General features: G+C 40.8%; 1 protein-coding gene across 2 annotated transcripts in view; it reads left to right on the top strand.

Annotated features, from left to right (window-relative positions):
* ITPR2 (inositol 1,4,5-trisphosphate receptor type 2) overlaps nucleotides 1-20,773 on the top strand; it is a 283,042-nt gene that overhangs the window by 211,918 nt on the left and 50,351 nt on the right. For both annotated transcript variants that reach the window (XM_062591989.1, XM_062591981.1), the window contains exons 44-45: nucleotides 127-222; nucleotides 1,511-1,630. In XM_062591989.1, the coding sequence (XP_062447973.1) occupies nucleotides 127-222; nucleotides 1,511-1,630 (216 nt within the window). The remainder of the gene's footprint in view (nucleotides 1-126; nucleotides 223-1,510; nucleotides 1,631-20,773) is intronic.

Here is a 20,773-nt window from a genome sequence, read left to right as displayed (position 1 = left end):
CAAGCAGTTTAAAATCTTATCCACTAAAAGAAAGTGGTCCTCCTAATCTCAATTAAAACAAATGCAAGGATCGTTAATCCATGAAATAGATTTTAAATTTGCATTAACTTGGCTTTGTATCTCTAGAACAATGCCTCCAAGCTTTTGCTGGCTATTATGGAAAGCAGGCATGACAGCGAGAATGCGGAAAGAATCCTTTTCAACATGAGACCAAGGGAACTGGTGAGAAAACTTCTGAATATTCATAAACCTTCTGACTGAAAAAAAATCTGGCATTATAACGCTTTGAAATGATCTGCATCTAAGCTGAAGAGTGTTGGCAGCATATAGTGGTACAATGTATCAGGATACTACTAATTCACAAAAAGTACTTTAAAAGGATCAAGCATGCATGATTTCAGTCTTTACGACTTCATTATTTTTACCCGTTCCAAGCACTTTTCTGTAATTGTTTCCTAACTAAATTATCATACTCTGGTAGACTGTCTTTAAGTATACTTTGTCAGGAGCTAGGAAATTAAGCTTGTACAGTTTGTGAAACAATGCTAGCCAGAATATGTGTGTGTATGTGTATGTGTACATACGTATGTGGGTTTATACACACACACATACATACATGTACGTATGTATACACACGCACACACAAAGATGTATATATATTTGCCTCATGAACCACAAAAAAAAATAGTTACAAACAATTGTGGCTGTGTTTTGGAACAAGTGCAGTGTTTGTATTGGTCTGCAGCAATTTAAACTGGAATGGAAGGGTGGAGAATTTTTCTCCAGTTAAATTGACCATGTAACAACAGTGGATAGAAAACCTGTTCTGTGGGGAGATCTGTGGGGATTGCCCCTTGCAGCTGGTCAAAGCCCAGTGGCCTGCTGTTCACTCCTGTGTGAGTTCAGAGTACCTTCGAAAAGGTGCCATCCCTGCATGATGAGGCCATCCCTAATGTGCCAACACAAGATCAGGCCCTGCATGAGGCGGGGAGGATTTTTCCCCTTTGGTTCTCTAAGAGGCTTTGAATACTTGAGCAATCCCAGCACTTTGTGTGGATCCATGCCTTCCCTTCCTGTTTGTGTTAGATATTTTCTGTTACGCTGTATGGAGAACTCTGAGTTACGGTGCAGCCTGCCCTAGCCAAAAGGAGATTGTGCCTGCACTGCAAGTGCTGGAAGACACTACCTGTTGATCAGTCTTTGAAAGCATTTGTGAAAACACCTTCTTACAAAGGCTCAGCATTCTTTTTCCTTTCTCATGGGCACAGAAGTTTTGCTGCTGATGAGAAATGTAGCATTTTGGAGCTTCATAAATACTTCAAGCTTTTCTTTATTCAGAAAGTGTTTCTCAGACTGCTCACTCTTCTTTTAGAACTGCAGGGCATCTAGCCAGGCTTGAGCTGAACAAAGTGAATGTGTTCAAACACAGTGTGCTTTTTTTTTTTTTTTTTTTTTTTTTTTTTTTTGCCTGAAAATGACAGTTCTCTTCTTGGTTTGATTTGTGTTGCAGGTGGATGTGATGAAGAATGCATATAACCAAGGTCTAGAATGTGACCATGAGGAGGAGAATGGAGATGATGGCATCTCTCCAAAAGATGTTGGCCATAATATCTATATATTGGCACATCAGGTATGTCTTACTTGTTTTTTTAACTGCTCCTAGAAGGGCATTACATGCTTTAACTCCATGCAAAACCTGTCTGATAAAAAAAGGGAAGTTCTCCCCTCTTGTGTCTTCTGACTCATGATTCTGTATAACATGATTTTGTCTGGAATGATGCTCGTAGCAGGACAAGGAAGCGGTCTCACTGTAGGAGTAGGCACTCTACAGGATTTGCTAGACTCTGTGTGAAATAACAATTCAGAGTAAAGCAATTAATGTACCCTTAGCTTTGTCTTCTTTGTAACATTAACAGCTCATTTATATTAATCAAATTATAAATCAAGTTATTAATACTATTTTAAATGAGCAACTTCAATTGTAATATTGAGAGATTTTGAGTTGAAAAGATTAATTTTATTTTAGATATATTAATTATTCAGACATTAAGAGTAATTGGGCTTTTTCACTATTTCCTTCTTTTTAATCGCACTGTAGTGCTTCCAAGCTTTTTCTGATCACTTTTGCATCTGTACTGCTACAGATGGAATGTACAGTGATTGTTTTTATTTCAGGGGACATTTATTTTTCAGAACAGGTGATATCAAAAATGATTTCTTTATTTTCAGTTGTGTTAAGAATATTGGAAAGGGGTTTTTTTAATAAAAAAGGCTATTTCTTGGTTGTATCAGAAATGATAGGATTCGATATTTCATATAAGGGACTCATTAATTTTTTTTTTTTGTTAAGTAAAAGGAAATAAACAGGGGTAAGAGAGTGCTATGTATGTGTTATTCTTGTTAAATGTTATTAGGAATTAAAGTAATACTCAATGGAAAAAGAAAACAATCTGTATTTATGGTGCTGTTATGCAATATTTCTCTTAACTGAGAAGTGGAAAAACATTTACTGAATTATGGTTGCATGTTTGCAGCACATTTAAATAAGTAAATCTTGTTTCTATTATGTTTGTGTGGATGACTGTGTACTACTGTGTGCCATATGTAGTCCTGTACGTAAGACACTCATCTATGATAACAGAGTTTTGGGAAAATATCTGTAGCTCCTTACCTTTTGTGACTATTCCTTGCAGGACTGTTTGTAACGAAAATTTAAATGCCTGCAAAATGGAAGTGTTAGTATTTTATGTCTTCTGTGTACAGCTTCTGTTAAATGACTTTACTGGGTTTGTAATCGTGGCAAAGAAGCTGTTGAGGGTAGAATACAGGCCTAAAGCTCTGTGTGAAATGACTGGTGGGGTGAGGTTGCCGGAGGGGCCCGGCGCAGGACGCGTGGGCTAGCTGGGGAGCGGCGCAGTTGGCGCCGGCGAACACGCTCGGGCGCGGGGCAGGCCTGGGAGGCCTGGGAGGCCGCTCCTAGCTGCTTGGTAGGCCCGAGGCGTGACAGGCGTTCCAGTGGCGCAAGGCCCTTGGCAGCAATTCACTGAGCTCCTTCCTGTTCTGTGGAATTAAATGGCACGAGCGGTTCTGTTTGCTGTAAAAACATCCGTCTTTTCACAAATATGACTGATTTCCTCTTGTTGCGTTTCTGTAGCGCGGTACGCACGTCTGTTTACAATAGCTTTGCAGCCATGTCAAGCCCCATATCAAAACAGGGCAATGGAAGGCCAAGCAATGTGGGGCCTTTCTCTCCCCTCTCTTAAAGAACGGCTATGATTCTTGGCACAGGACGGCTGATCTTTGAGGCCCAGGCTCTTTCCACATGTGCCCTTTCGCTCGCTCTGGGCTCGGCAGGATGTGAACTTGGTCCCTCCTCAGTGAAGCCATTGTTGCCTGGTTCCTTTTCTGGCTCCGCTCTCTAAACACCCTCTGATGCCCTGCTATATCTGAGTAGCTTATTGGCGGCTGGGCCTTGTGCTTGGCTTCGCTGATCTAATTTACATAACATTTCTTTGCTCTGCTCCTTACAGTTTCACACTTCATCTGACTTACTTTTTTCTACAACCAGCATGGCTCTTCAGTCACTTCCCTGACGCTTGCATGTGACCACTTGCTGCAGTTACAGCTTTTAGACCCCTCTGTAAGAGCAGAATCAAGACCCAAGAGTTCCTCTTTTTGCTATTACAGCCCTCAAACACAGACGGTTTATTTTGGGGATCTCAGACTTTCAGTTTTTGTCGTTGCACTCTTCAGGGCTATGGTGGGTTCTGCATTTTGCCACCACTGCATCCTTCCTTGCCCTTCCGGTGGTTGGTTTTACCAGAAGCAAAAGGCATTCTTGTAAATGTTTGACCCACAGTGCATAGAAAGTTACAAATATGTCACAATCAAGGCTGAGATTTCTGTTACTAAATCTCCTTTCCATCCTCCCAGTCCCTACTCCACATGCTTGTGCAGACACATCTCATGCATGTATGTGTGCACACGTATGCACACTCTCACACACATAGAGCCATGTTGACACAGCAGCCTGGAACATGATGGTAGGATACTGACTGTGAAATCTGCCATGTCACAACAGTTATCACTTCTCTTCCACATGTTTCTGTGTCCTGTCTTTTCTTCCCTTCATCGTTTCATCCTTCTTCAGCCTCCCATGTGCAATAGCTGTGCTGTTTCCTCTGCACTGGCTTGAGGGCCCTCTGGATGCTGCTGCTCCTCACTTTCCCTATTCGACCAACCTCTCACTGCCAAGAGAAAGCAGAACTGAATTATCCATGAGGAACTACCCTCAGCTGCACCCCCCTGCTGCAAGCTGGCATTGGGGTAGAGGCTCATTTCAGATGTAGCTCTTCTTCAGCCGTTTGGAGGTGTGACACAGACTGCTGCTTGAAGTCATGCATTGGAAAAATAAGCGTACCGTTGGCGGATAGAGAGCGGTCGCTGTTCTTCTCTTCAAAATCCACTGAGAAGATTCCATTTTCTGTGTCTTGTTCAAATGCCATACTCAGGGCCAAGCCTTGAGCTTGACATTGCTTATGTCAAGCAATTCTTATGGTGCATTTCTTATGGTAGTCTTGAATGAACACCAACGGTCTGTTATGGATAGTTCCATCAGTTGTTTTACCTCTCTTTTTCATGCTTCATTCAAAATAATTTTTGGTGGTATTTTTATTGATATATTTTCAAAAAGATCCTGCTAAAGAAGGCTATGCTTTGTTTTGCAAAGTGTGTAAAGTGATGGTCTTACCACAAAGAGACTTCATCTTGATGTGATGGCTCTGTAGAGTTTACAAAAGCTTTGGACACAGTGGCACTTAAACTTAAAAAAGTTTAATCCTTACACTGATGCTTCTGCACATGAGAGTTAAATGTGAGAAACAAGTTTTTAAGTGGCTACCAAAAGCATGCCATGACAAAAGGCCAAAAGAAATCCTCTGGCTTTTCAGATGACAGCCTGAACTTGCTAACTGATAGTTAAAAGCAAGTCTTTTAGTAGTTTGTAAACTGAAAGTGGTTTGTGAAGTAAGAAAGCTTTACTGAAGTTAGTAATATTTCTATGAAGTTCATGATCTCTTTACAATTACTGCAAAGTATGAAAACCACAGCCTTCTGTAGTTTGCCTGCATGCATATATGTGCTTCTATAGGCAGAAGATACTTAATATTTTTCTGTATTTTTCAGCTAGATGTGAACTCTGTAAATCAGGCATCAGGCCCAAGCTAATACACTGAACCTTTCAGCTGGGCTTGTTCATGAGGCTCAAAAGTACATTAAATAAATTTACAGAGCTTCTAGTCAGGTTTGAACACAGGAAGAATGTACTTCTATCTGCCTGGAGAACTATGTAGACATGTCCTTGATCTAGAAGGATGTGAACAGTTAGAGCGTAGGGAAGCAAACTGCAATACTGTAATGGAGTTTTCAGTCTCTTGTGATTCCCTCTACCTGGTTCCCAAAGTTTTTGCAGCAGTAGAGGTACTGACCTAGTGTGTTTCCTTTTGTGATGTCTGTACTGAGACTCTCAGACAAGCTGAATGTTTGTTCAAATGTTTAATTTCAAGCATTTGAGCATCTCTGTTCTTGCTGGCGAGGGGAGGATCTTGGAATTCCACACTACCTTTGCAGCCCCTTGGTAAATAGAAGGGGCTTTTGTAAGGGTAAGTTAAAAATGTATTTAAATCTCAAGGAGGTACCAAAACTACTTCTGTAAATATGACATTTGTCTGATAGCACCAAGACAAAATGAAAAATCATTTCCTCCACCCTGTAAGGTTAGAAGAAATTAACGCTGCTTGATACCAGTGCAGGTATACAGCATAAACAAACACCAGCTTGAACTAAGCTCTCTCCTGATAGACTAATGCAGTTGGAAGTTCTCTTTCATTGATAGGTTCTTAGAATAAACAAAGGGAAAAGAAGCAGGATTTTACTGTGAATTATAAGGTTCTTGCTGGACGCACTACTAAGCATGCAGTAGCAACTGGAGATAATGGGTAGCTCATACTCCTTCCCCTCTGGTGCTAGTTATCAGTGGAGTGAGCAAAATAAGTAATTCAGCTTTATATAATTGTCTTTCTGAAGTATATTAATAGTAGAATCAAGATTTATTTATCAAACTTGATTTGAGGTAACTAATCTCTTCTTGCCATGTTTCCTTCGTGCAGTGTAATGCATAATGTATATGCATGAATAGTATTTATTAACTAGGCAATTCAAATGGTAATAATAATTGATGTCATGGATTTATAATTTGGGAATAGTAGTACAATATAGACTTTTTAAAAAGTTAGTATTTTTGCTACTTGAAATAGGATTGGTTTGCTAACAAGAGTTGGGTATGATGTATTCATTAAGGAGAAGCTTAAAGTAGTTGTAAAAAAGTTTAGCTATCCACATATATAAAACCCTTAAGGAGCACAAAACCTTTTCCTTTGGCTTTCTACTTCTCATATTATTCTGTATGTTCCTGCAGGTTTTAGTACAGCAAAGGCTAGGACCACCTTTTTGTTCTGCATCAGTTCTGTGCCTAGAACCACCTGGTTCTGGGGCTTTTACGTGCTACAGCAGAACAAATAAATTATAATAATAAGAGCAGTTCTTGGAGTACGTAAAGAATTAATCTTTCCTTTTTTAGCTTCTTCCATCCAAGGATATCAGAGTAGATAATTTAGTGAAGTTTGTTTCTTCCTCTTAAAGTAGGTGGTATTACCCCAATTTACAGATAAAGACACCAAGCCAGAAGTAGGTGTAGACAGCAAGTCATTAGCCATCATGGGAAGAGAGGACAGCTTGTTTGATCCCCAGTGCTTTGCTTTAACTGCTACACTGAGTTTCCTCCTATGCTCGTGCGATCCCAGCTACTTTACTAATGAGGAAAATTGTCACTTAATGGGTACTACAGTTGACAGTTGAGAAGTGCATAATCACTGAACACATTAGTACTTCAGGACTCTTTAAGAGATCATGCTAAAGTATATTTTTAAAATAAACTTTGCTGTGCTACTAATAGTATGGATTGTTAAAGCAGGAAGAGTTTTCAGAATGTAATGGAGGCAAGTGTATATGCGTGTGTGAGGGAGGTGGTGTGAGTTTTTTGTGGGTAGTTATTTTTGGTGTTGGAGCTTGGAGCAGCTGCTAGGTTTCCTTTGCTTGGCTGTGTATTAACATTTAGATAGATGAACTTAGACCCTTGATCCTCCTCTTCCCGTGTGTGTGTGTGTCTGTGTCTGTGTCTGTAAAACAAAATACCTTTTATATATATGTTGAATGCATATAATAATACATATAATAGATATAATACATTAAATATATGCTATAAGATGCATGTGAATTCTTGTATTCATCCTTTTGTTCTGACCTCCATATAATTCAAACCAGGACAAAGAATTCAGTAGCAAAAGCTTGTATGAAATGATGTGAACAGATCTGCCGTGGTTTGCACAGTGTTCTGCAGGAAAGAACTGTGACTGTGGTCAGAGATAGACTTGGGGCAAAATTTGACTGTTTAAAAAGAAATGCTAAGGAACAAGGCAGAAATTAATTACTTTATACTGTGCATTTACAAACACTATCCATAAAACACAGCAAAGAAACACTAGGAGGGTTTTTGAGGATAAGGGATGGGTGGAACCAATTATAAGCCCAGCAGATTTGCACTGGGCATTAATTGGCTGGAATGATAACATCATGGTTATGCCATGGAAGAGATGTGAACAGAAGCCAAGTGGAAAAGCCTTGCAAAAATTTTATTTCCCTTCTCCCTTGCTGCCATTGTTACCACCCCATAACATCTGCCTAAAAGGGATCTCCCTGCCCTCGTGAGAAACTCTGTGTTCCCAGATCATTTCCTCCTACAAAGCAGGCTTATCCTCTCAGAAAGTTGGGAAGCAGCTTTCAGCTCCAGCAAGGATCCTCCAGAGCAGCTGAGATGTGGGGACCACACTGAATCTTAAAGACTCCTGACCAACACTACCTGAAGGCAAATGAAGAAGAATAGTGTACCTATTTAAATAACAAGGGCTATCTTTTAAGGTCAAAGGATGATCCAGCAGAGATGGCATTGAGTTAAGAGTTAACTTAGCTTGATCTGCTGACTCTGTGCTAACCTAGCTGTGTCATTGTCTGCTTTCCCTCATACATGTTTCCCTTGTTTATGTACAATCTTTTTGGTACTGCAAATTGTACTGCTTCAAGAGGGTATCTACACTGGTGATTTAGCTGAGGGCTGAATGCCGATTTAGAGTTAGACCTGCTCATCATTCACGTTGTAAACTAAGCCCTCATAAACAAGCAGCCTCAGCCTATGCTCCAGAGCTCTCTTGAGAACAAGAGACAGAATACATGTAGTGCCAAGAGTCAGGCCAAGCTCTCGTTCTTGCAATCAGAGTGGATCAGGCACAGGCTGGACTGAGCACTTTCCAGCCCTGCTCACTGGCAGATATGCGGAGCCTGGACCTGACTAAGTAGACCATGGATGTCCTGAGCCTAAGCTGGTGCTGGCAATGTGGTCATACACCTCCTCATTTGTACGACCCTGCATGCCTTCACTGTAAGTCATAAGGTCCTGATGAAAGTTGAGACTCTGCTTTGTTATGCTTGGTTCATAAGAGCACTGCACAGCTGATATTTTAGAATCAAACCTGTCCTTCAGGATGAATAGCTCTGAGTTTGTGCAAGAAGGTGCTCCCTTTCTGCAGGACAGGTAGAATTTTAAAGCTAAAGGATGCATTTTTTGCAAGGCTTTGCTGAGGTTTGCAAAAAATGTTTTTTGTTTGCTGAGCTTTTTGTTTGTTGTTTCTGTCGCTGTAACAGAGAAGCTTTTGCTGATAGCAGTGCCAAAACAAAGGGCTAATGGGGACCAGTCCCAGCAACCATGACTGTCAGGGGACTCGTATCCTTGCCTGCCAGACCTGAAACTTCTCATAGAACTTTTATGCTCCACATGTTGTTGTGTAGTTATCATCCTGATGAGACAGGCTATGGCATCAAAATGACACCGGCTAATTAAATGTCAGCAGAATCAGAAGGCTGTTGCAAGGCTTTTACACTTAGATTGCCAAGATTGAAACAGAAGCCCAATGACGCACATCACCCTTCTTGCAGCTCATTAGGATGGTATATAACTCTACCTTCAGCCAGCTACAGTACAGAGAGACAGTATGGAGGCTGCCACAGGGGCTTGACACTAATGAGCACCTGAAAGATTAAACAAATGTCTGTGGCTGCTGTTAGGTCTCAGGTTAAAACCTTGGCAACTTGTCCTTTGCTGTTAGGTCTCAGGTTAAAACCTTGGCAACTTGTCCTTCAATTGTTTCGTTTCCTTCCCTTCATCTTGAAAGCATTTACCGCAGAGTCCTGTTGTGACTTTTAGAAGGATCCAAGTGGGGACCTCCATTTGTCCTTTGGAGTCCTATTGACTTGGACTGCTGAAAGTTGCTGGAATCCAAGCAAAAGCTTTTCACTGCTGCCTGGCCAGAAAGGTTATAGCTTATTTTTATTTTCCTCATCCTAGATCCCTCGAATAAGATCAAATGTGTATTGTGCACATATGTATGTTTTATTATATGTGATACTAACGAAGGATACATCCTATTTGGCTGTGGTAACTGTACATTGCCCTAACATACAGGTGGCCATGCTATTTCTGTTTTGTGGTTTTTTTCTTCTGTCTTTAACTTCTATAGTCCTGTGTCCTTGTGTTTTGTGGTTTACAAGATTTTTGTCATTGGGAAATATGTTTTATTGGTTTCAGAGCCCAAACGTTACACCAGAAGAAATACCTTTTCTTTGTCAAATGTCTGCATTGTGAAATCTTCTCATTAGTCTGTGGTTTTACTCTGAAAACTGGCTGCAGAAGAATGACATAGTCTTATTGAAGACATTTTCTGCTTGCAGGCTCTATTTACACTCCTGTATTAGTGATAAACATATTACCTTTTTTATTGCTATCTGTAGCAACATGGGCTGGGGAGAAAACTTGAGTTCTTTGGTTCTATATCACCAGCACTGTTGTTACTTAGCTTCTTGTTGTAAAAAAGGATCCTCATTTGACGAGATCTTCAACTGATCTTTACGGGGTTATGAATCTTCAGTTGGTCTTTATGGATTTATTTCTACTGAAGGGGGAAGTAAGCTGTATTGATCTACACTAGGCGAGAATTTGACCCGTATCCTCAAATCCTGCTCTTACCCTAGAGCTTCCATTAGCACTTGGCTTGCATAATCTTTGTTAGAGTGTCAATATATGGGCCAAAAAGAGCACAGCTTGACTTTCACCTTTTTGAGTGAGTTCGCATGGATAGAAGTTAAGTAGAAAAAACATTTTACGTGTAAGCTGAGTAAACTCATTCCAGAAGCTATTGAGAGACAGTAAATGTGGAACCTCACAGTGCGATCTTTACAAAGTTACTCTGCAAAATAGACTGCACTTTCAATTGCCCTTAACCACAATACATATATATTCTCTACTCAGAAATGTATTCAGTATAGCTGCTTACTTTGTTCATGTTGCAGCAAACACTCCTTATTAAGAAAGCTGTACTACGCAAAGTGTTGAATTGTAACTTGTCTACTGTAGGTGAAATCTTCCTCTGAAGGCACAGCTGGGGCTTTTCCATTAGAAGTGACCTTCAAATGAACCAAAGCACTCTTTTTCTTATATATAAAGCAGGTCTAAAACATTTTATCCTGGGCTAGGAGGAACTTACTTTGTTTGTTTGTTTTGATTTTCCAAGGGTAACCTTGGAAATATCATGAAAGTGAAGTCTAGTCTTATTTAATATTATCAGAGTAGTTCAAATAGACCTCAGATATCTGTATTGTGAAATCCTACACCTTAATTAAAAACAGGGAGGAGGAGGTCTTCTCTGACAAAGACATTCTTTTTTTCTCCTCTCAATCGTTCAGTAGTCACTGAAGTAATTACAGGTTAACAAAAATAAAGAGCATTAATCAGAGTGTCAAAATATGTCTGTTCCTCACAGTTGCTTAGTTTTAATTCTCATTTCTTCTGATGTCATAATTTAATTAGGTATCTCAGTCGTAATAGTTTTCCAGATAGACAAGATCTGAACTTGTAATCTACAAATAGGCAGAACTCCCTCAGTTGCCATCCTCTTTATTTCACTTATTCCACACAGCACAGAAAACTGAAATAAAGGTCCACCTCACACTTTTTCTGAGGTAGCAGTAAGAGTGACCATTCAGAAGTGTCCAGCTATGAAATTTAGTGTTAACAGCTGACTGTGTTTTTCTACAACAAAAATAAGGTGTTAAGTTGCTTATGATCACCAGTAGTATAACAGCAGGTAAACAGCTTCAGACCTGCACATGGAGTGTCTTCTACCCAGAGTAGTAGAAATTTAGGAGAAATCATGCTTAACCAACCTCATAACCTTCTATTATGGAATAACTTGCCAGGTAGATGAGGAGAGAGCAGTGGATTTTGTCTACCTTGACTTCAGTTAAGACTTTGAACACTGTCTCCTGGATCATCCTCAGAGGCAGGCTGATGAAGTATGGGGTAAATGAGCAAACAGTGAGGGGGACTGAGAACTGCCTGAACGACAGAACTCACAGGGTTGTGATCAATGGTACAAAGTCTAGTTGGAGGCCTGTAGTTAGTGGTGTCTCCCAGGGATCAGTACTGCATCTGGTATGTTCAACTTACTCATCAATGACCTGGATGAATCACAAAATCACAGAATCTGTGAAGAGGCAGAATGTCTCCTCAGCAAGTTTGCTGCTGATGCAGAACTAGGAGGAGTGTCTGATACCCCACAGGGCTGTTCTGCCTGCCATACAGATGGATCTGGACAGGCTGGAGAGATGAGTGGAGAAGAACCTCATAAAGTTCAGTGAAGGCAAGTGCATGGTGCTGTACCTAGGGAGGAATAACTTCATGCACCAGTACAGGCTGGGGGCTGGACAGCTGGAAAGGAGCTCTGCAGAGAAGTACCTGGGGGTCCTGGTGGACAACGAGTTGACCATGAGCCAGCAGTGTGCTCTTGTGGCCAAGAAGGCCAATGGTCTCCTTGGGTGCATTAGGAAGAGTGTTGCCAGCAGGTGGAGGGAGGTGATCCTGCCCCTCTGCTCAGCCCTGGTGAGGCCTCATCTCGAGTACTGCATCCAGTTCTGGGCTCCCCAATAAAAGAGAGACATGGCACTACAGCAGAGAGTCCCGCATAAGGCTGCGAAGATGGTTAAGGATCTGGAGCATCTCTCCTATGAGGAAAAGCTGCGAGAGCTGGGCCTGTTTAGCCTGGAGAAGAGAAGACTGAGAGGGGATCTTATCAATGTGCATAAGTATCTGAAGGGAGGGTAAAAGAGAATGGAGCCAGACTCTTTTCAGTGGTCCCCAGTTGTGTGACAAGGTGCAATGGGCACAAATTGAAACACAGGATGTTGTGTCTGAATATGAGGAAAAACTTCTTTCCTGTGAGAGTGACGGAGCACTGGAACAGGTGGCCCAGAGGGGTTGTGGAGTCTCCTTCTCTGGAGAGATTCAAAACCCACCTGGACGTGATCCTGTCCAATGTGCTCTAGGTGACCCTGCTTGAGCAAGGAGGTTGCACTAGATGAACTCCAGAGGTCCCTTCCAATCTCAGCCATTCTGTGATTCTGTAAAATGGTTTCTCTTCTGTTATGTCAAGGATTTTCAGAATTCTTTTTCCCTGGTGTTTTTCCTTTCCTTTTGATCATTGCATTGGGTTGGGACTGACGTAACCAGTATGACTGATGACCTGCGGTAGCCTTGAATCTAACATGGTCTTTTCTTTTTCTTTTTTTTTTTTTTTTCTATATGTTTGTCTGCAGAGCACCATTTAGTTGCTAACTGGTCAGGTAAAGCAGCATTAGTTATTGATCTATTGATATGATAAAAAATTCAGCTCTTCTTTTTGCTCTCCCACTATGTACTGCTACTTCATAGGAACGAGGTGGAACTGCTCTCCCGGTAGTTTTTTTTTTTTTTTTTTTTTTTTTTTTTTTTTAAAGAAAAAGATATTTTGTTTTGCTAATTGGAGGGTAAGGCACATGTCCAGCCAGATGATTGAAACTGCTTGAAAGTTTTACCACTGTAGTCATATGAAGGGAGACTTCGCTCATCTCCACACCTGGTAACTGTTCTATTTCATGCCCCACAAAAATATATACCTCAGGCTTCTGCATAGACTAGAAAATACAAGTCTCTTGAATTTGACAGAATGCAGTTTCAGCTGCTTACCTCTTGCTTTGACCTGATACAGTTTTGACCTTAAATGACCAAGTTACTGTTTTGTGTGTGTTATGGAAATAACCTGTTTTAAGAGCTGGCATCCCAACAAGATTGACTATGAACAGACCTGTTACTTCACTGTTGCTATAACAACAAAGACCTCTGGAGTCATGGAGGTTGAGCCAGGATACCAAGTGGCAGTTGAGGATTTATGGCTCTTTACTGAGCTGCTTTGAAGGTAGATGGATGGCTCATCACAGCCTGTACTAGTGCTAATGACACTCCTTCAGGCCAACCTGCGTGTGGCAGAGCTGGTGATACATCATTGACCTGGCTGGTGAAGTGCATCCAGCTTGGAGTCACAGTGTGGGAAAGCTGCCATGGCACTAGGCTGCAAATGCATGAGATGAGGCTTAAGACTGGAGAGGGTGAGGAGGGAGCTGGGGATGCAAGTCTCACATCACAGGTCAGAGACTTGGCCGGTTTCCATGTAGTTTGGGTAGACCCAAGAGAAAGAGAGGAACCCATTCTGGAAGTATCCACCATGAGGTATTTTCTGCTCTACTCTTACTACTAGGGGAAGGAAGGTTGACTGGCAGTCAGCTGCTTCTTCTGGTCTCATGGCTTAGAGAAGGAAATAAGGCCATACCTTGGACTTAAAAGACCTGTGGTTCCCCTCATTGCATTGCCCTCAAAATAGCAGAGTCATAAGCAGTTGCTCCTCTTGCCTTTGCAGATAACCAGCATTTCTTCTTTTTAGAAGCCACATGTTAGCTGTAGATAAATATTTCAAAGACAGCTACTGTTCAGAGTAAGAACAGAAGCCTGGAAAGGAAAGTGCTTGACAGCAGAAGACTTTTGAGACTCTTGGAAAGGAAATGCCATTCCTAGCTCAAGTTATCTCAAGTTTATATATATAGACTCTATAGGTATATAAAGTGTTGGTGGCTCTTAAGAGGTGAAAAGTTCTCTTGCTGTCGGGGTTTTGGATTCATATGGTTGTTGATTGTTGCTCTTCTTGGTCTTTTTCTGACTGGATCTGTGCAAAGTTGGTGAGCATTTTAGTAAGCTCTTTTTTGAGTGTCCTGTTTTACCTGCTTTTCACAGGGGCTGCATTTGGCTGAGATGTTGTTCTTTGCTATGCTGTGAAGACTGACTGTAGTAACTCTGCTCTCTTTATGCTCCACCTCTATTGAACCTCCTCATTATTTCCCCATATTCATGCCTGACTCTTCCATCATCTGCTCATGTGCTTCCTCCTACATTCCCCCAAATTTTGCTTACAGTACTCTCGGGAGACAATCTGTGAGTGCAGCTGTCTTATCCTGTTGTAACTCTACTAACGTCCACATCCTGTGCTCAGTATGATCAGGGTATGCCAAAACCCAGATGTGACCAATGCATGACATGAGCCGGTTTGGCTTACTGAGACATTGCTACCTGTTACAATGTACATGTAGCCTGGCATGGCTATTGTTCTATGATTTGGTTCTTTCACCACTACCACAAACCCAGATTAATTTTGTTTTCTTGTAACACATTTTATCCACAGACCTAAACTTTCCCACACATGCACACTTTTTTTATTACAAGTAAGTTTTGCCTGCAAAAGAAATTACAGAGAATGCAAATAGAAATGAACTCATTGAAATGTTAGCAAATCATTTTGTCTTCTTTTGGCTTTCATCAGGGATAAAAGAACAGCAAAGCCGTAGCAAAAATAGCTATGAAATGACTATGGGGGCTGCACACATGATACAGAAAGTGATCACTTAACTGTGGTGGTTTCTCTTATGTGATAATGCCAAGGTGATTTATTTCTTCCTACCCTGTGAGGCAGAGCATTATTATCCAGACTTTGTAGTGCACAGCATGTGGAGGCTGGGGAGGGGAGGTGATGTATCGGGGGTTACACAAGGCCATGGAAGACCCAGCAACAGGATCCAAAGAACCTGGACCACTCAGCACCCTGCCCCTATACCACAAGCCATCAGGGGAAGATAAGCTGTAAACCCTTTTGGCTTCTATGTACAGTATAATCATCTAAATGAAATCAATGAATATTTGATTTGAGAGTCTCCCATTGCTCCATCCCTGCTGTTCCTAATGTTTGTTAACAGATTGCTTTGTGGTAGAGTGCAAAGGTGCTGGTCTATAAAACTGTAATGACTTCTGGAAAGGAAGTTGCCTTGTGCGTTGCAGAAACACCATCCAATTTTGACTGGTACATGGGGAGCTGAGAAGTCATTATTACTGTTACTACAGCCAGATGGAATACAAATTTCTGCTCAGTTATGGTTAAGATGACGTTTCCTTTTTCTTTGCTTTTTCTCCTTCCTTATTTACCAGTGGAATATGAACCTTTTCACCCGCCCTGGGCAGGGAACTGCTGTGTGGTAAGACCCTGGCACTCCTGGGTAGAGTATTTTGCTGTCTCCTACCCTCTTCTGTGTCTAACACATCCTGTTTTCTACTTTTTGACTTTCTCTCTGCTGTTGTTTTTCAGTCCTTGGGGTTTTTCTTGCCAGTCCCAAGATAACTTTTTATTCTTTCTTGCTCTCTCAGCAGAAAGTGAAATGTTTGGTGAGAGAACTGGAGTTTTCCCTTGGAGGGGGTTCGGTGGTGCCAACTCTCACACTGCCTGACTCTGAGAACCAGGAGACTGGCAGGGAAAAAAAAAAGGAAGAGATTGTGGCTATAAATGAGCCATAGCTGCAGGAGTGTGTTTACACTGCAAGGTGAAACTAATCTGAACAGATGCAATTATTCAGCTGTTGCTGCAAATTATGTTTTGTCTCTTTTCTCCCTGGTGAAAGACCAAGTGGCCGTTGGGCTGGCAAACCACACTGTAGTTCATCTGGTTACTGACAGAAGAAATATGAAGAGAATTTACAGCAAATCTATCAGATCTCATATGCTGGGCATAAGGTCTATACAAATAGCTCTTGTCTCACTTTTCCAAAGGCCCATAGTTTGTGAACTCGCAGGATCGTGTTGTGGTCCTTCTGTGCCCTGACACGCGAGACAGGGCTGACTGGCAAACCAAAGGATTTGCTGCTGGGCTGAAGCTGGTGAATGGAATCACAGAAGAGCAGAGAGGCCACCATGTCCTGCTGCAGCTTGCCAGTCTGCCACGTAGCCAGACCCTTCACTGGAAGGCGCCCCAGTGGCCAGCACGGTCCCTGACTTCTGCCTCACATAGTGGCCTTTCCGCTTTCACCTGCGCCGATGTGCCAGGTATCTCCCCCAACAGATAGCAGATGATATTGCTGCCTTACAGCTATGGAAAAAAAACTCAAGAGAAGTGATAACAAGGATAATGTATACAGAGCTGAAATATTTTTTTCTGTCTGTTAGATGTTTGCAATGGTTCTTAGTAGTAATACTTTAAAGATAAAGTGTTTGAAGGCAGAGAAACTATTTGTGTCTTTATTTGAATTACTTAGCCAGTTTTCCAGAGCTTATAGTAATATTCCCTCAGCCTTTTATAGAAAATCAGTTTAATACATTTCACACATTGCTGGTGAACTGCCCCTTTGATGAAAACCGTAGTCATTTACAAGACACAAGCCTCGCCCTTTTAGGAGTCTCTGTACAGTTCCAGTCATAAAAAAGTAATCTTCTTTATCCATAGATTTGGTTATTTCGAAATGCTGGAGAGTGAAATTAATACAAGTAGATCTCAGGCCTTCAGGTTCTCAGGGTCTTCAGCCTGCTGTTTCTAGCTTGTATTTTTAGGACTCCCCTCCTTCATGTGCCTGAAGCAGAGACTGGTAAATTTGACAGGAGTTTTGACGTATGTCTTGCTGGATGTTGGGTTAGGCCTCACATGCCTCTGATACAAACCATGCTATGAAGGAAACCTTTAAAATTTACAAGTTAGGACCAGGGGCTGACATGTGCGTGTAGAAATATGGAAGGTGTCTGTGTTTTACAGAGATAATGACAAATGAAGAGTTACTTCCTTTTTCCTAGAAATTTTTATGCACACAGGCACACACACGTATACACAGACACACACACATACATAACATACGTATTTTGTCAAACCGATCTAGTATTCCAAGACAATAAATTATTGACAGGTGGATGACAGGAATGGTGACAACTTTAAATCACTTCTTCTTTGAGAGCATTAAATAACTGCATTTTAGTTCAAGGAAATCTTGACTTTAAAACAAAAAGGCTACAGGAAACCCATATATTGTTAATGACTAAAAGTATGTCTGCTGTGTTTTTCCACACTGATGATCATATGTGGAATCCCAAGTGACCAACACCTCTGATTTTATAATCATTTTGTGAAGATTTTAGATGGAATGCTACTTGTAATTCTGTCATTTATCTGCATTAATGTCATCAGTGTTCTTGGTCTGCCCTAAATCTTTCACATTTTGTACTAATGTTTATTACAATATTTTCCAAATTTTTGAAGCAGAAAGTCTTTCAGGAAGATGAACAACAATCCCTCCTTGGGGAATGACTGAAATTCATATAGCTTTTGCTTTACAATTCGCCTCTTTGGAAATCACTGTTCCATTATATAAATGTGACTGCTTCCCCTTCCTCCTATGTCTTGATGAGTAGTAAAACACTCTACAGCGTTGACATTTAAAATATCTTCACTGATGTGGTTGATAGATGAGTGAATGAATGACTGAGAGAGTTTTCTCTTCAGAGTTGATTTTTTTCAGGCTCTCTGCAAATTCAGGCACTAATGATGGTTATTTTTGTATCAGTTATGATTGGCACACATTTTTGAGCTTCAGCTTGCAAACAGAAAAGGGACTGTTCTTTTAATATAGTTACTGTTGCATATCCAGTGTTTTGTCCTTCAGCTGCCCCAAAAGATTTATACTTCACTTTGGAAGTAAGAGTTAACTGCATCATAGAAATTAGATCCGAGAGAAATGCCAGTCAGAGCTTGCACTGCCCTTACATGCCAATCACTGGCTGTCACCTACAGTGTCCTACTAGTTTGGATAAACTTTCCATATTTTAGGTTCATGATTTGTCACTACATTGTTATTTTCATTGCTCTGTCTTTGATCTCGGAAAAATCCCTGCACAGATCCAGGAGTCTGTTGACACAGTCCTTTTTGCCCATCTGGGCCTTTGAGTTCATTACAGGACAAAAGAAGGCTCATGAAAGCAGAGCTTCAGAAAACATTATATTTGCCAAATAGCTATAAGTCTGTTCTATCTCTTATTTGGGGCTTCTGCTTCATATCTGAGCTTTCAAAGGTTTCTGTCTGCACTATTCTTTCACTGATGTAGCTGTGACAACCCAACAATATTAACAGTACTTATTATTACTGTGGCAATGTAGAGAAATCCATCCCACATAAGAATTGCAGTACAAGCAGAAAATGAAGAGATAGACTCTTTGTCCCTGAGATTACTGTCTGAAGGCCTAGACTACAGGAGGTAAGTGGATACAGAGAGAAGGGGAAGCAGAAAGAAATGATGTTATTGTCTAGCACTACTGGTGACAGCTTTATATAGGTTTTCCTTTTGAAATCTGTTGTAGTTTCTTCAGCTGGGTCAGCAATTCCTAATTGTTTCTGATTTGCCTTTGCTGGCAGCTGTGGTGCTAGCACACAGGTCCCTGACCTGTTCTTCAGATCATTTTGTCTAGGGTTAGTGTCAAGAAACCCCAGCTATATGGTGCTAGGCTCTGTATACCCAGAAGCAGAAGACAGTCTGTCCCTGAAAGCACAGTCTAATAGTACAGCGAAGATCACTGAATGCACGTGGTTTTGAAGTACATGGCTGCTGTTCACATGAAACCTGACAGTGAGATATGCAGTGCATCAGCACTGTCTCAGATCATTCAGCGGTCTAAGGTAATGTACTGCTCTACTCAGCCCCACTGCAACATGGGATGGCTGAGATGCTGGTCTCTTCTAGCCTGTGTCGTAATGGGACTTTGCTTACTGATATTTTGCAAGAGATACTGTCACAGAAAAATTGCTGACATGTAAAAGCACATTAAAAATCAGTATCTTTTTAGTGTATTACTGTGAGTATGTTTACAAATGAAGTTTTTCTTCCTGGTAATTGAAATTTTTGAATCTATACATGCCCCTTTCTCCAAAATGGCATTATTTTAACATGAAAAGAACTACCCATATATTCCTGACTTGTCATTTGCTAGAAAACTGAGTATCTTGCTGGGGTTGACAATTGAGAAAAAGGGCCAAAATACAGGTAAAGTTCCTCTGTACAGCAGATGAAACAAAGGGACTATATTTGCTAATTCATCACTCCAAGCAAGGTGTGATTGCATTCTCTCTAGCTAGTTCTAGTCTTCATATCTCAAAGAAGAGATATAACGAAAGTAAAGAGCATTAGAAGATGGACAATGAAAGTAATTGAGTCACAGAGAGTTCTCTATTTGAGGAGGGATGGAAAAGATAGGATTGTTTTAATTTAAAGAAGAGACAAATAGGAGAGGACATGACAATAGTGTACAGAATGATGAATGATACAGAGAAGGTGGATTGGGTGCTCTTGCTTGCCCTTTCTCAAGTACGGAAGCAGAGGGACATTCAATAAAGTTGAAAGGCAAAAATAGCGTAAAGGGGTTTTTAAACAGTAGTTACCTTGTTCTTACAATCTCATCTTGTTTCTCCATTATACTAAAGCATATACTGAGGGAGATGCAAAATACCTACAGAAAACAAATTCAGATTATCTGTTTAAGCAGAGATTATAGGCATATGGTGAACACTACTGGATCAGGTTATATGGCTTGTGTGAAGGAGGAGAACTGGTTACTGAGTCTTAATGGTCTTGTCTAGCCTTAAAAATATTTGAAAGGTGGTAAGGTATTAATATGTGTAATAGAACTATCCATGCATGTAGTAGATAGAGTAAAAAAAAAGTAATAATTTAGCCCGGAAATCTGTCAGTGATGGAAAAAATATTGCTTGGTAGTTGTCCACCATGCACCTCTCTGTGAAGTGTCTGCTGGTGACCCCTTTAAAGGACTGGTGTTCCACCACAGTGGTTCAGTGCTCTACTGTAAAGGCAGAGCAGGCTTCCATCCATGAGGAAATTGTAAGAAATAGATTTATTCTTCCTGAATATTCTTGTCTAGTATTCTCTTGCTTTCTAATGTTCAATTTAGTAGTCATCTTTAATTCATAAGTTTATATCCAGATTCAGAAAAGAAAGTAATTTGACCAACAGATTCTGGGGAACTTCAGTAAATGGCATAAATTTTGTATGTATCCCCCAACGTTGGAAAAAACAGGGAAGGTGAAACTTACAGATATCAAAATGGCTAAGGAGCAGGTGTGATGGCTTTCTGGTTAGATTATTACAGTATCTAGTTAGGTCTCTTGCTACTTTAGACCTGATCTCTGACACTTTTTTTGTTAATTTTTAATTATTTTATAGCACCTCAACGTACTGTTTTATGTCACTTGCTGCAGTTCTGACCCATCATCTGGAGTGATCATCAGTAGTGAAAAACATTTTTCAAAGCCTTGTTCCCTTAGCCATTTTGAGGACTGAACCTGCCTCCTGTCTAATGTTTATATCATCTGGTCT

This window comes from Rhea pennata, chromosome 1, assembly GCF_028389875.1.
Source record: "Rhea pennata isolate bPtePen1 chromosome 1, bPtePen1.pri, whole genome shotgun sequence".
Classification (NCBI taxonomy): domain Eukaryota; kingdom Metazoa; phylum Chordata; class Aves; order Rheiformes; family Rheidae; genus Rhea; species Rhea pennata.
The sequence above is the reverse complement of the archived record's forward strand: the minus strand, read 5'-3'. Positions and strand labels throughout refer to the sequence as shown.